This window comes from Crocuta crocuta, unplaced genomic scaffold, assembly GCF_008692635.1.
Source record: "Crocuta crocuta isolate KB4526 unplaced genomic scaffold, BGI_CrCroc_1.0 scaffold223, whole genome shotgun sequence".
Lineage (NCBI taxonomy): Eukaryota > Metazoa > Chordata > Mammalia > Carnivora > Hyaenidae > Crocuta > Crocuta crocuta.
This window is the reverse complement of record NW_027529426.1, coordinates 4,572,185-4,586,495: the sequence shown is the minus strand read 5'-3', so window position 1 is coordinate 4,586,495 and position 14,311 is coordinate 4,572,185. Positions and strand designations below refer to the sequence as shown.

Below are 14,311 nucleotides of genomic sequence, written 5' to 3'. Positions count from 1 at the left end.
GAATTCTAATATTTGTACATTTTTTCTAATGATAATATAAACTTGATAGCATAAAATAAATGTATTTTCTATTTAATGATAAAGATCTTTAAATGGAACACAAGATATGTAAATGTCTTTTCTATTTAAAGAACTTTGAACATGATAGAATCCTGCATTCTTTATATTCTTGGACCGTACAACAGCTGTGGACATGTAAATGATCTCCAGTTGAGTTTTGGGTAGCCCTCTTGATCAAGCCAAGTCTGGCTTTGCTCTCGAAATGAAGTCATTCTTCTGAGAGTTTATGAGGAGGGGCCAGAAGTTAAGAGAGTTCCCATCTGGTAGCCACTGTATTCTCTGCAAATTAGGATGTAAAGCTGTTTGTTTTAAGTTTATTTATTTCTTTTGAGAGAGGGAGAGAGTGCACAAGAGTAGGAGATGTCAGAGAGAGAGCGAGAGAGCGAGAGAGAGACAGAGAAAATCCCAAGCAGGCTCCACACTGTCAGCATGGAGCTTGATGCAGAGCTCGAGCCCATGAACATGAGATCATGACTTGAGCTGAAACCAAGAGTCGGACTTAACCAACTGAGCATGCAGGCACCCCAAAGCTGTCTGTTAAATTAAGTAGGGGTTATGTGGGGTGAAGGTGAGAAAAAAGTTTTAAAATAACCGTATTTGTTTAATGAAATATCTGAGTAGATCCATGCCCCCTACTTTATAGACTCATAAGCCATTTAAAGCAGAGATAATACTCAAGATGAGAATTCACGTTGAACATTTAGTTTATGTGGTTTTTATATCAAGTGTGCACATTTAGTCATTTGAGTATTTGCCATTGATAACAAATATTCTTTGCAGCTGATCATGAGATCACAGCTCAATGTCAAAGGAGCTTTATTAATAAAGCAATTGAAGCAGTCATTTATACTGCAAAAAATTCTAGGCTCATTTAACATTTATTTTCATTTGCTAGTCAATTACCAGCTGTCAGAGCATATTAAGTATTATAAATTTGAGTCAGAAGCTGTCACCCCTAAGTGTATTAACTCTCCCTAATCATATAGGTAGTGATTTGTCCCGTAAAAGAATGATATTAATCACCAACTTACATCTGTCTTCATGATGGTATAAAATTGCCACTGGCTTCCACTGCAAAAGTGAACTAAATCAATGTAGACACCAAAAATGAAAGCAAACAGTCATGAATCATGAGTATTTCATTCATGTTAACAAGCTCCTCATTGTTTCCAGACAGAAATAAACGTCAGCCAACTTTCAAAGCTTTTTTGCTTCTTAGTGTTAAAAATGTAGATGATAATGATGATGATGATGATCATCATCATCATCACTGGTTAACATTGATGGAGTTTATATTATGTGCCAGGCACTATGCTCAAAGCTTTATATGAATTATTTCTTTTAACATTCACAATAATCCTGTGAGGTTACTGGCTCTTATATTGATGGTTCTTATACTACCATACCTTTCATTTTGTAATAAGTAAATGATAGCCTGAAAGACTTGAATAACTTTCCCAAAATAGAAGAGCCTGGAGTCAAACCGAAGCCATTTAATTCCATAACGTTTTCTCTTGACCAGTATTCTACAGTTTGATATTTACCAGACGAATCAGTTAAGAATGCATTTGGGTACAAATAACTAAAATCCAACATATAGTGGCTTACCAGATAGCAACTTATTTTTTCTGGCCCAACAAAAAGAATGAAGACAGGCAGCTACTCACATTGGTTTAGTAGCTCAGCAGTGCCATGACCCATGACTTTGTGATTCCTGAACTTTCCCTCATGGCAGCAAAAATGGCTGCTTCAGTTTCAAGTATCATGTTTACATGCAGGGCAGGAAAATAAGGATGACGGGAAGAGTGGGCGTCAGCCATAACTGTGTAGTTTGTCATGAAAGCAAAAGCTTCCCATTTATATCTCACTGGCCAAAACTGTTTGACATGAATGACCACACTCATCTGCAAAGGTGGAAGACAGTAGGGAGAAGGGAGGAGGGTGACTGGTGGGCCAGCCTTGGGTCAAAAGTTATAGACTCTACAACATCTGTAGAAATATTTCACTGAACTTTCTCTCTCGCTTTTTTTTTTTTTTTGAGTAAAGAGCTGTGATTCTCTAGCACCTAATATATTACTCCTAATGTATTCTTCTCTCGTTTTCTAGAATGAATTCCTAAATAATAAGGGAAAGCCGTAGTTCCACTAACTGAGTCAGGGCTCATTGGTTGCAAGCAACAAAAACTATTACACACTTAAGAAAATGGATGATTTTCAGTCATTTATTCAACAAATAAATGTATTGAGTACTCATTATATGCCATGTACTCTTCCAGGCTCTGGAGGTATACCAATGAACAAAACATTTAAAAAAGAAACAGACGGACAGACTTACTAACTATGCAGGAATCCTCTGGAACCCAAAGATAGCAATGCAGGAGGGCCTTGAAGAGGGACAGGAGCCAAGGGCTGAGGAGCTGTCAGGAATTCAACAACTTCTCTCAGCATATCTCCTTCATTCTGCTCACTCGGATTTCGCTTAATCCGTAGTCACCATGATGGATAGAATATGGTCCCTACACTGCCTGACTTTTCATCTTCTAGTCAAGCAGCCAGCTCAGGCTGAACCAGAGTCCCTCAATCTCAATCCAAATACTTTGGCAGAAGAGGTTGAATTCACAGAGCCCAGGGACAGTGAGAGATATAGTTACAGTGGTCATTGTGAGTGGAGTGGACACCTTGAACAGCGTCTACCTCGAAAGGCTACCTGTTCTGCTGCCCATCCCCCAGCTTATCAGGGCTCTTCTAGACACTTTGCCTGTCATCCATCAGAACTCCCTCCCATCACCCCAGAGGTGTCTTCTAACCTGGAAGAGGACATTTGCTTAGCTATGTTAAAGTTGCCCGAGTTTTAAACTTTTTCAAATCACTTTGCACCCTAATACATTAAATGTTTTCCCCCTTACAGCCTTTGTCCCTATCTTCCAGATAATGGGATATTTGGGTCTTTGTTAACATCAAACTCACTTCAAGCAGAAGCCCAATGCCACTACTAATCAATTTTGTTCAAAGTACACATTGAAATGTGGGTTGGTGGCCCTTCTAAATTCTAAGCCAGGGAGATATGGTTATTTTTTTTAACTTTCTTTTTGTTTCAAACCAATGGGTGTTTTTTCATTCATGCATATACTGACTTGCTAACTTTGGGGCTAATCTGTTTTTCTACAGGCTGTGGATTCCCCTTCACATGGAGGGGGATGGGCAGGCTGGGGCTCCTGGGGCAAATCTCTGCTCTCATCAGCATCTGCCACAGTAGGTAAGAATGATATGTTGCATTTGAATGGACAAAGTTCAGAAGCCTAATAATAGCATTTGACATTTTGATCATACCATGTACTGATAGAGTTTAACATTAGCCCATAAGATAATAAGAGCAAATCATTTTTAGTGCTTGCACTTCTAAGTACTTCATGTATATTGATACATTCTTTCCTCAGAACAACCCTATAAAAGAGGTATTTTGGTGGGCACCTGGGTGGCTCAGTCAGTTATATGTCCTACTTTGACTCCGGTCATGATCTCGCGGTTCATGAGTATGACCCCTGCACTGGCCTCTGTGCGAGCCTGGAGTCTGCTTCAGATTCGGAGTCTCTCTCTCTCTCTTTGCCCCTCCCCTGCTTTCACTCTGTCTCTTTCTCTCAAAAATAAATAACCACTTAAAAAATAAAATAAAAGCTTTAAAAAAAAACAAAGTCAGCAGTAGCTGGGTTGAGATTTGAACCTACAGTATGGATTTAACCACTATATTATATTGCCCCTTAAAATATAAGATTTGGGCTCTTATAATATATCCTTAAAGTTTTGTACTTATCATCCCACTGGAATGTTTTAAAATATACAACTAACCTACTCTGTGAGAAGATTTGAGGTGTTTTAATAAAATATGCAGGTACAAAGGATATAGTATATATCCCAAGGCTGATAGAGATAACTGTAGTTGAGCATTGACCTTGACTCTGAGCTTCTTGGCTGCCAGTAGATTATCAATTTTTCATTGAATGGTAAACCAAAACTTAGTTTATCTAGCTAAATTTATTTTCCTGGTGTTAAATTTTTGAAGACATTTCTTGCATCAGCTCTGTATATACAAAGAGAAAATATAATGGACAGTGCCTTCATCAGTACAGGTTTGGCAGATATTCTTCATGTCACCAGTTCTTATGTGCATCCTTCATGAAAACTGAAGATGTAACATCAACATTGTCTAAGATAATTTAGCAAAGGCATTTCATCTTAAAGGTAGAGAGCGAGGAGCCACAGTACCATGGCTTTCAGATCATCTAAGTCAGGTGTTCTCAAGGTATAGTCCATGGCTGTGAGGACCTTGTAATGGGCCATAAATTGGTCAATTCACTGGATAGGAGGCCTAGGAGGGTTGAAGTTCTTTTGCCCCACTCCAATGGCCCATGGTCACAGTTTGAGAGCCAGCTGTCTCATTTGCTAGAATTTAGACTGTCTGGAAGACATAGACAGACTGCATTCCTCTCTTTTCATGTCTGGAATATCAGAGAGCTCTGGCAAGAAGGAGATGGTGGTCAAATAAATGTTGGCCTTTGGGGAGAGCCCAGAGAGCAGATTTTTTTCTGTTGCTAATTAAAGGGGCCAGGTATGCTGTGGATTCTATATACACAGATGGAAAAATCAACCACGTTAAAGTAGAAGAGCCTGTTTGGGTTTCCAAACAGGACAGAGTCTCTTCAAGAGAGTGAAGACAGGCACCTGCAGCCACCTTGCTTCCTAGGGAAAACATTTGAGCTTTTAGTGGCTCTCAGATGGATCTTGCCACTGGCAGTGGAATGACACGCTTTCTGACCCCAAAACTAAAAGTGTGGAGTCCAGAAATTTCTGACATTTGTTACATCATGGAACAGTAAATAATGTGGTTGTCAGATTACACAGCTCTCCTCATGGTTTATGTCATTAAACATTAAAGTGCCCTGTAATAATGATGTCCACAACTACCCTGGCTTATAATGAACTTGGGGCTTCAAACGGTTCTATTACAGACAAAGGATTTACTTTCTCGTTAAAAATTTAAATATAAGTTCCTGCCACAGGAGACACTGAAATCAACTGCCCTCTGGGTAGCAGTTCAGGTATTTTTTGTACACTTGCAAGTGCACCTACCTGTACCTGCTCTGCCCTCCATGCTGTTGGACTGCTATTGTTTCTCGTCAGTCAGTGGCTACACCTGATCATTTGACTTTGAGCTTTATTGGATCCTTACAGAGTTTTCCATCCACCAACTGACAGCTTGCCTGTTAGACTTACTATTCCATTATCATCTCAGGTGTCCTGTTGTAATCTGACCTTTGCACAAATACAGCCTAGTGCTGCTGTGGTCCAGTGGACTATGCTCCAAGGCCTCTGCGTTTCATTACCTGGTTCACATGTAACCAGTAGATGATGCTGGCTTTACTGCTTAAAAAGCAGGTTGTGATTCCTTTGGCAGATCCCACTCCACACATGTGGGCACTCATCTTTGAATTAAAAAAAATTTTTTTTAATGTTTTATTTATTTCTGAGAGAGAGAGACAGCATGAGCAGGGGAGGGTCAGAGAAAGAGGGAGGTACAGAATCTGAAACAGGCTCCAGGCTCTGGGCTAGCTGTCAGAACAGAGCCTGGCGTGGAGCTTGAACCCACGAACCGTGAGATCATGACCTGAGCTGAAGCCGGAGACTTAACCAACTGAGCCACCCAGGCACCCCTCATCTTTGACTTTGATCTGAAGTCAGTGTGTTAATCTATAGCCTGTGCTTGTGTTTGGTGTTCCTCTTGAAGTTTCCCTGTGCCTAAGGCACCACGAAGATGATAAATGTTGGGTCTTGTTAATGTTGCAACCGCTTTAAATTTCTGGTGGTTCTTACTGGCTTTGTGCAGTAATTGATTTAGAAAAGCCTAGGGGTGCCTGGGTGGCTCAGTCGGTTAAGTGTCCGACTTCGGCTCATGTCATGATCTCGCCACTTGTGATGGTGAGCCCCGCATCGGGCCCTGTGCTGACAGCTCAGAGCCTGGAGCCTGCTTTGGATTCTGTGTCTCCTTCCTCCCTGCCCCTCCCCTTCACTTGCTCTGTCTCTGTGTCTCTCTCAGAAATAAATAAACATTAAACAATTAAAAAGAAATAGAAAGCCTAGAGAGGTAAATGCTGTGGACCAGCTGGATCATTGTGCCAGTCACTGTGGCCACTTTCCCTCTTATGGTTGGTGGAGATACGGTTCTTCTGAGATTCTCTGGCATTTGTGCATTGTCCCATAACATAGCAGAATGAAGTTCAGTATAACCTCTTGTATTCGTTTCTATTGCTGTATCGCAAATTACCATAAATTTAGAGGCTTAAAACAATATATCTTAATTATCTCGGTCTGTGGGTCAGGAGCTCAGGTTGGGGACACCTGGGTTCTCTGCTGAGTGACTTACCAGGCTGAAATCAGCTGTGTCAGCTAGCTGCATTCTCATTTGATATTAAGGGTCATCTTTCAATGTTGTTCAAGTTATGGGCAAAATTCAATTCCTTGAGGTTGTAGGGCTGACACCCCCATTTTCTTGCTGGTGATTGGCTGGGATCACTCTCAGCTCCTACAGGCTGCCTTCAGGGCCTTCTTCAAAGCCAACAGGATAATCTCGCCCACACTTCAAATCTCTCCCTTTAGGAAGGACCGAGTCCCTTTTAAAGGTTCGCCTGATTGGGGCGCCTGGGTGGCTTAGTCGGTTAAGCGTCTGACTTTCGCTTAGGTCATGATCTCGCGGTTCGTGGGTTCGAGCCCCGCGTCGGGCTCTGTGCTGACTGCCAGCTCAGAGCCTGGGGCCTGTTTCAGTCTGTGACTCCCTCTCTCTGACCCTCCCCTGTTCACGCTGTCTCTCTCTCTCTCTCCTAGAAATAAATAAAAAACATTTAAAAAAAAAAAAATAAAGGTTCGCCTGATAAATTCAGGCCCACCAGAGATGATCTCCTTTGATAAACTCAAATTCAACTGATTAAGGACCTTAATTATAACTGAAAAATCCCTCCCCCTTTGCCATACAACTGTCACCTAATCCTGGGAGTGAAAGCCGACCATTTTCAGACCCTGCCCTGCTGGTGCTCAGAGGGGAGGGGATTATCCAAGGTGTGTGTCCCGGGGAGATGAGAACCTCACCCTCCCTACCCCACCCTGCCACACTTCCTTTTTCTGTTTGAAATCCTCATCATTTACACCACTAAGTCCAGAAACATGGTAGTTGTTGTGGCTCAAGCTACATGCTGGAGCTTTTAGAAGCATTTAAATCTTGGCATTTTTCTCATTTGCAGCCAATAGTGGCCAAAAGGTGCATGAGGGAGCTCAAACAAAGTTTGAAATGTTGATGCTTCCTCTAAGAATCCTATTAGACAAATTGGAACTATTTTTAGAAGAATAGAGCCTAAACTTGTTCATCACCACTGGTCATTGCAAGCCCAATAAATGCAATAACAATAACACCGAATACCATCCCTAATACTCCCAAGGCATATTTTGGAGATTTCTGACCAAGACATGCTGTGGCTGTCTGTAGTGATAGGACTTAAAATAATATCAATACATACTTTAAAACGAGGTAAGTATCTCTGTGGATGTGATAGAGAACTAAAACTTGTAGCATAACGGGGTGGGGGCTGAAGTTATGGGTTCCAAGGCTGGAAACAGGCAATGGTGGTAGTCAGGAGCTTGACTCCGAAAAGATAGTAGGGATCGCAAGCGATCCCACAAATGGAGAAGTGCCACAGCCAGGCTCACAGTCTGAAACAGAGGGTTGGAATAGGGTTTAAAAAGTCCTGGGCCCTATCCTGGATTGTCCTCTATATTAAGCTGCGACCTAGGGAATGAGAGAAGCAAGTCGGGCACACCTTCTGTTATGTACAGGCATAATATCCACCCAAGACTTTGCAACGCTAATAGCTATTATCACAGGACAAAGAGACATTGGAAAACAGAGCACTCCCAGCAGTAGATGAGCTCTTGAAGGTTTATAAATTGCCTGTGGAAAGTAAAGAAAGAAAATAACCACATATTCCATTGCAGTTGATTCCCACTCAGAAAGCTCATGTTACCCCCAGAGGAATTCCGGTTGCAGACAGAAGTGCAAAACACATAGCTGGTAACCAAACACAGAGCTGTCAATTGATCACTAGAAATAGAAACCAATACTTCCTATACTTGTTGAAAAACTGCAGCCACAGTAGTTAGAACTACTACTGTGTTCTTGTAGTAGTTCTCTCTGGGAGTAGTTCTCTCTGAGAGTTTGCAGGAGAGCAATTGGAGAACTGAAACATTTGGAAGGTGGTTCTCTCTTAGAAAGAGCACTGGATCAGGAATCATAAAGATCTGAGACCTGGTCCTGCCTGCTACTAACATGTGATCACAGAGGACAGTCACTAACTAGCAACACCATGCACCTTAGTTGGATTAGATTCCTTATTTGGAAAAGTATGGACGGGGGAACTTAAGAAATTCTAAGATTCCTTCCCACTTCCAGAATATGATGATTCCATAGTCTGTGACTATACATAGAAGGAGAAAGATATTTATAACCCCTATGCTAAATGGGAAAATACAAAAAATGGCTGAGTTTTTACTACTCTATATTTTCATGTTTTGTCTTTTGCCTCACTACTTTGACTCCAAGGTTAAGGGAAAATGAGAAAAAATGGCCACCCACTGCTTGGTATAAAATCAAACAGTTCTCAGCCAACAATTATTTTTGGAGAGACTACAACTTTTACATTAGCTCCATCCACAGCTACACTGTCATCATGTTCTAGGAAGACTTGATCACTCACGCCTTTGGACAAGTTCATAAACTGAAATTAAAATGGTTATTATTTGAGACCCAGGCAGAAGCCAGAATGGAAAGGGAAAATATAAAAAATAATGATTTTGATGATTATTTCAAAGTGATGCTGTGAGAACCAGATGTGATTTCCCACCAGCATCTCAGAGCCCTGAAATTTTCCTACACGATAGATTGATATCAAAATGGAAGTCAACAATGCGGAGACATATACAGAGATACCAAGGTAAAAATTGGATAGTAGAATACAGCAACTTAATTCTAGATATTACAAAAGTCCTAAATAGGTTTTTTTTTCTTTCTAGTTTTGACAGTTTTAGAAGTCTAAACACCCCTGAGGCACCTGGGTGGCTCTGTCGGTTAAGCGTCCGACTTTGGCTCAGGTCATGATCCCACGGTTCGTGGGTTTGAGCCCCACGTCAGGCTCTGTGCTGACAGCTCAGAGCCTGGAGCCTGTTATGGATTCTGTGTCTCCCTCTCTCTCTGACCCTCCCCTGTTCACGCTGTCTCTCTCTCTCAGAAATAAATAAAAACATTAAAAAAATTTTTTTTAAAGTCTAAACACCCCTTACAGGATACCTGAGGAGCGAGAGATATATCTGATGTGTATATTTTTACCTTTTCAAAATTACCATTGTTTCCCTCTCCCATCCTCTTCCAAGTTATACAGTTTTCCCCTTTTGCACATTTTAATGAAACCCTTCTACCAGCACTGTCAGAAATAATGACAGCGTTTACTCCAGAGAATGGCAAACTTGTCAAAGTGATACTACAATGAGAACCCTTAACTGGGTAAATCACTATCGATATCACATGGATTCATTTTTGAAGGCTGATGATGTGAAAATGCTCCAGGACCATCAATACAATTACAGGATGATAGATCAGCGCACGGGGTTTGTTCACAATCTATGAATAAGACTGAGGGGTTAATGAATCTCTATTTGACTGCCAGGCACATGCTATCAGTTCAGAAACACTTCTTGTCAATTTTGAACCTAAAAATAAGTGAGTATCTGATCACGGAGTGGACACTAAGCCTCGTTATGGAGAGGGAAGACTTTTCCAGAAGGAAGGTTGAATGGCTCCTCTTTTTGCTGCACTGATGTCTGCCTTGGTTGAGCACAGCAATATCATCTGTGTTTTTCTGAACTACTCACAGCTTTTTATACTATCATGAATTCTTTGATAGAAGTCAGAGATACAGCCAGTATTTTTAAACTGCTGTATTTCTCAGGGCGCCTGAGTAACTCAGTCGGTTAAGCATTCAACTCTTGATTTTGGCTCAGGTCATGATCTCACGGTTTGTGAGTTTGAACCCCATGTTGGGCTCTGCACTGACAGCACAGAGCCTGCTTGGGATTCTCTCTCTCCCTCTCTCTCTCTGCTATTCCTCTGCTCGTGTTCTCTCTCTCTCTCTATCTCTATCTCAAAAATAAATAAATAAACATTAAAGAAAGAAAAGAAAAGAAAAGAAAAGAAAAGAAAAGAGGCAGATCAGTGTTGTAGGCAGATGCCCAAAAGAGACACAGGCTGAGACTAGGCTGTGGGCATTTGACTGTGAAGTGCTCTCAGGAGCAAGCCTTGCAGGAGAGTGAAGGATTAGGAAGTAGAACTGGGCCATCAGAGAAACTGGACTGTGATGCAGTTCTCTCTGAGGCCTCAGCCTGCCCCCTAGGAAGCTGCTGGGGGGGGCCAGTCAGGATGACTCTCCAGAGATGTCCTCCATTAATGCACAGGCCAGTCCACCAGCCCCCACTGCATGTGCTGTATGTTTTGAAGTAGAAGAAGTAGGGCCAGAACACTTATACATAGGCATATGGTTTTTGTTTTTTAATTTTTTAAATGTTTTTTTAATTTATTTTTGAGAGAGAGAGACAACTTGAGCAGGGGAGGGTCAGAGAGAGAGGGAGATACAGAATTTGATGACAGGCTCCAGGCTCTGAGCTGGCAGTCAGCACACAACCTGATGCGGGGCTCGAACCCATGAAGCACGAGATCATGACCTGAGCTGAAGTCGGACATTTAACCGACTGAGACACCCAGCACCCCTGGCATATGGTTTTTAAAACTGTTTTATGAGGGGGCGCCTGGGTGGCTCAGTCCGTTAAGCGTCTGACTTCAGCTCAGGTCATGATCTCATGGTTCGTAGGTTCGAGCCCCGTGTCGGGCTCTGTGCTGAGTGCCAGCTCAGAGCCTGGAGCCTGCTTCCGGTTCTNNAATGTTTTATGAGAAAAAAATCACAACAAATAAGAGTTGTTATTTTTAGAAGGAAATGGGGGCCCAGGGGCCCAGGGAGGAAGGTAGGGTCACTTAAAGTCTTTTCAGAACTCCAAGCACTTTTCCTTTTGGAAGTTCTTCTTATATCACAATAAATGTAATGAATCACAGCCAAATGCCTCATTAAATATATAATTTACAGGGGCATCTGGGTGCCTCAGTCAATTTAGTATCTGACTCTTGATTTCAGCTCAGATCAAGATCTCACAGTTTGTGGGATTGAGCCTCACATTGGGCTCTGCACTGGCAGTGTAGAGCCTGCTTGGGAGTCTCTCTCTCAACCTTGCTTTCTGCCCTTCCCACACTCATGCTCAAGCTCTCCCTTTCTCGAAAAAAAAAATATCAAAAAATTTTTAAGCAAATAAATATGTAATTTACATATGACTGTGTAAGAGTTGAATTCATTTGAACTGCAGCTGACCAGTTGACCTAATACCACATTTTGAATACATTTAAGTAAATATTTATTAATTTCTATTTCCAGTTTGCAAATTTTCCTTTTTGTCTTTTAGAAGAAATTTTTTTTTCAGGTCTTAAATATTTTCATAGGCTTTTATAAACTCATAGACTCTACTCTCTGGTATATTAGTAAGTCAGTGGAAATGGTCTGGAGAGAAAGAGGCTGGTCCACCTTCTGCGGTCTGTGTTTTCTAAACTCTTTAAATTTGGTAATACAAAGGTTTTTGTTTTAAAAATCAACTAGATATGTCAGGAAAGTGAAATTATGAGGTTTTTTAGGTTTCTTTTTTATATATCCATTTTTACATTCCTTTTTTAAGGAAAGGAAGAAGACATTGTATTAAAAATTCAAACAAAGGGGAAGCCCTCTGAGTGGGTTATCTGGTGCCCTATGTACATGGGCTTTCCTACATGGACCAGTAGAAAGTACTCATAGACGGGCGCCCAGGTGGCTCAGTCGGTTAAGAGTATGACTTAGACTCAGGTCACAGTCTCAAAGTTCATGAGTTCAAGTCCCCACATCGGGCTCTTAGCTGTTCATGCAGAGTCCACTTCAGATCCTCTGTCTCCCTCTCTATCTGACCCTCCCCCGCTCACATTCTCTATGTCTCTAAAAAATAAATAACATTAAAAAAAAAAAAAAAAGTACTTGTGGTGTTAGCCCAGTTGTCCAGGCACCTGCTGTTGCTTCCCTAAGTTACCACTCGGCCAGAGACAACAAATCAGTTTCACAAAGAGGAGAGACCTCCCTTTAATGGGTTTTGATCTTGGTGGAACCCACAAGATAATGGCTTGGTGACATCATGTGCTTTTTGAAGGAAAAAGAAATAAACTGGATGTGTAAGATAACACCACACAATGTCGAGGATCTGTGTCTGCACAGCGTGGGGATGATTCTAAAAACATCACACTGTGCCAATCCCTGACAGAAAGGGGCAGGATTAGAAGATTTCACTCCAGAAGTGGCCTTCACCTTGCTGTCTGGTCCAGGTAAGGGAAGTCCAGTAATATTAGCATAAGCTAGTGTTTTAAAAATAAGAATGCTCCTGGTTGAGGATCTGATTTCCAAGAAGTTATAGACATGGGGCATTTCTATATATGACATTTAATCCACTGTAAATGACATATAAAACTTTCTTAATATAGCATAAGGGTTCAGTGTGTAAGTTCCACAGTTAGGACTGGATTCAAAACCTGCCTCTGCCCCTTCTTGGCTTTGGGAGCATGGGTAAAAGATTTCATGTCACTGTATTTCAGTTTTCTCCATTGTGAAATGGGCATAATAATATCCCTTATCTCATGGTGAGAAGGTTAAATGAGATAATTTACTTTACTAAAAATAACTAATTCAGTGCCTGGGACATAGTAAGTGTTCAGAAAGTGTTGGCCAATACCAAGGGTTTCGTGTATGTTTTCCTTAGTGACTTTACAGAACCCTGGGAGATAGCTGTTAAAATCCCCCTTTCCCCTGTTCCCCCTTTCAAAGAAGACATAACAGTAGAGACTCAGAAAGATTAAGTAACTCACAAAGATCACACAGCTAGTAAATGATGGAACCAAAATTCCTCCAGAAGACTCCTGATGCCTAAGTTTAGCATGCTTACTGCTAAGGTATAGGTGAGAAATAAACACCAACCTATCATTTAACATTTACTTTAAAAATGATACAGTATCACAGCATATGTACAGTGTTCTTTTCTTTTTCTTTTTCTTTTTATTAGAGAGAGAGAGAGAAAGCAGGGGAGAGGGGCAGAGGGAGAGAGAGAGAAAATAGTAAGCCGTCTCCATGCTCAGCGCCTGAGCCTGACACAGGGCTTGATCCCACAACCCTGGAACCATTACCTGAGTCAAAATCAAGAGTGGGGTGCTCCACTGACTGAGCCACCGAGGCGCCCCATTCTACAACATTCTTATCTTCTTTGCAATATTCACCTATTTTTGCTGCAGTAAGTCCAGGGATAAAGGATATTCCATCTTTAGAACCATGGAATTTGAAGGAATTTCATTTCTTTGAAGGTACTTAGGGTTCATGATGAAGTATGAAGAATCCAAGAATTATATGATACAGTATTATTCGTATTTATTGTTGTTGTCGTTTTTCTGTTACTTGTAGAACCTAATCAGTATCTCAGAATGAATTACTCATAGTCAAAAGGCAACAATTACTCTATATTATTACTTCCTTGTTCTGGGCACTAGATGTCACACTAAGTAAAGCTTTAGAAGTTAGTTTTCAAAGCAGGTGTGGCATCATCTAACCTTATCTGTGAAGAATCCTAGCTTTCTAATTTTAGTTGAATGCAGTAAAGATGTACTTTTACTAACAAAAGAATTCAGATAGAATTGTTTACCAGAAAATATAATTGGAGCAAACTTAAATATGTGCAATTCTTTGTATATCAATTATACCTAAGGAGAGCTGGGGTGGGTATAGGGTGGGGGGTGTGTGGATGGGTGGATGCGTGGATGTGTGTGTAGGGGGTGTGGGGGTATAGGTGTTAGTGTGGGTGTATAGGTGTGGGTGTATAGGTATGTGTGTATAGGCGTGTGCGAGTGTGGGCATATGGGGGGATGGTATAGGTGTGTGTGTGTGTGTGTGTATGTATGTATGTATGAGTGGCCGGAATAGCAATGTAGTGTCATGTGTATTAAACAGACACATCCCATTTATCTGAACACAAAAATGGTATTTCCTTCCAGAAACAAA

General features: G+C 41.2%; 1 protein-coding gene across 1 annotated transcript in view; it reads left to right on the top strand.

The window, feature by feature from the left end:
- Nucleotides 1-14,311, top strand: part of FAM114A1 (family with sequence similarity 114 member A1) — a 67,295-nt gene that overhangs the window by 16,374 nt on the left and 36,610 nt on the right. The window contains exon 3 of the mRNA XM_077758944.1: nt 3,228-3,315. Within this exon, the coding sequence (XP_077615070.1) occupies nt 3,228-3,315 (88 nt within the window). The remainder of the gene's footprint in view (nt 1-3,227; nt 3,316-14,311) is intronic.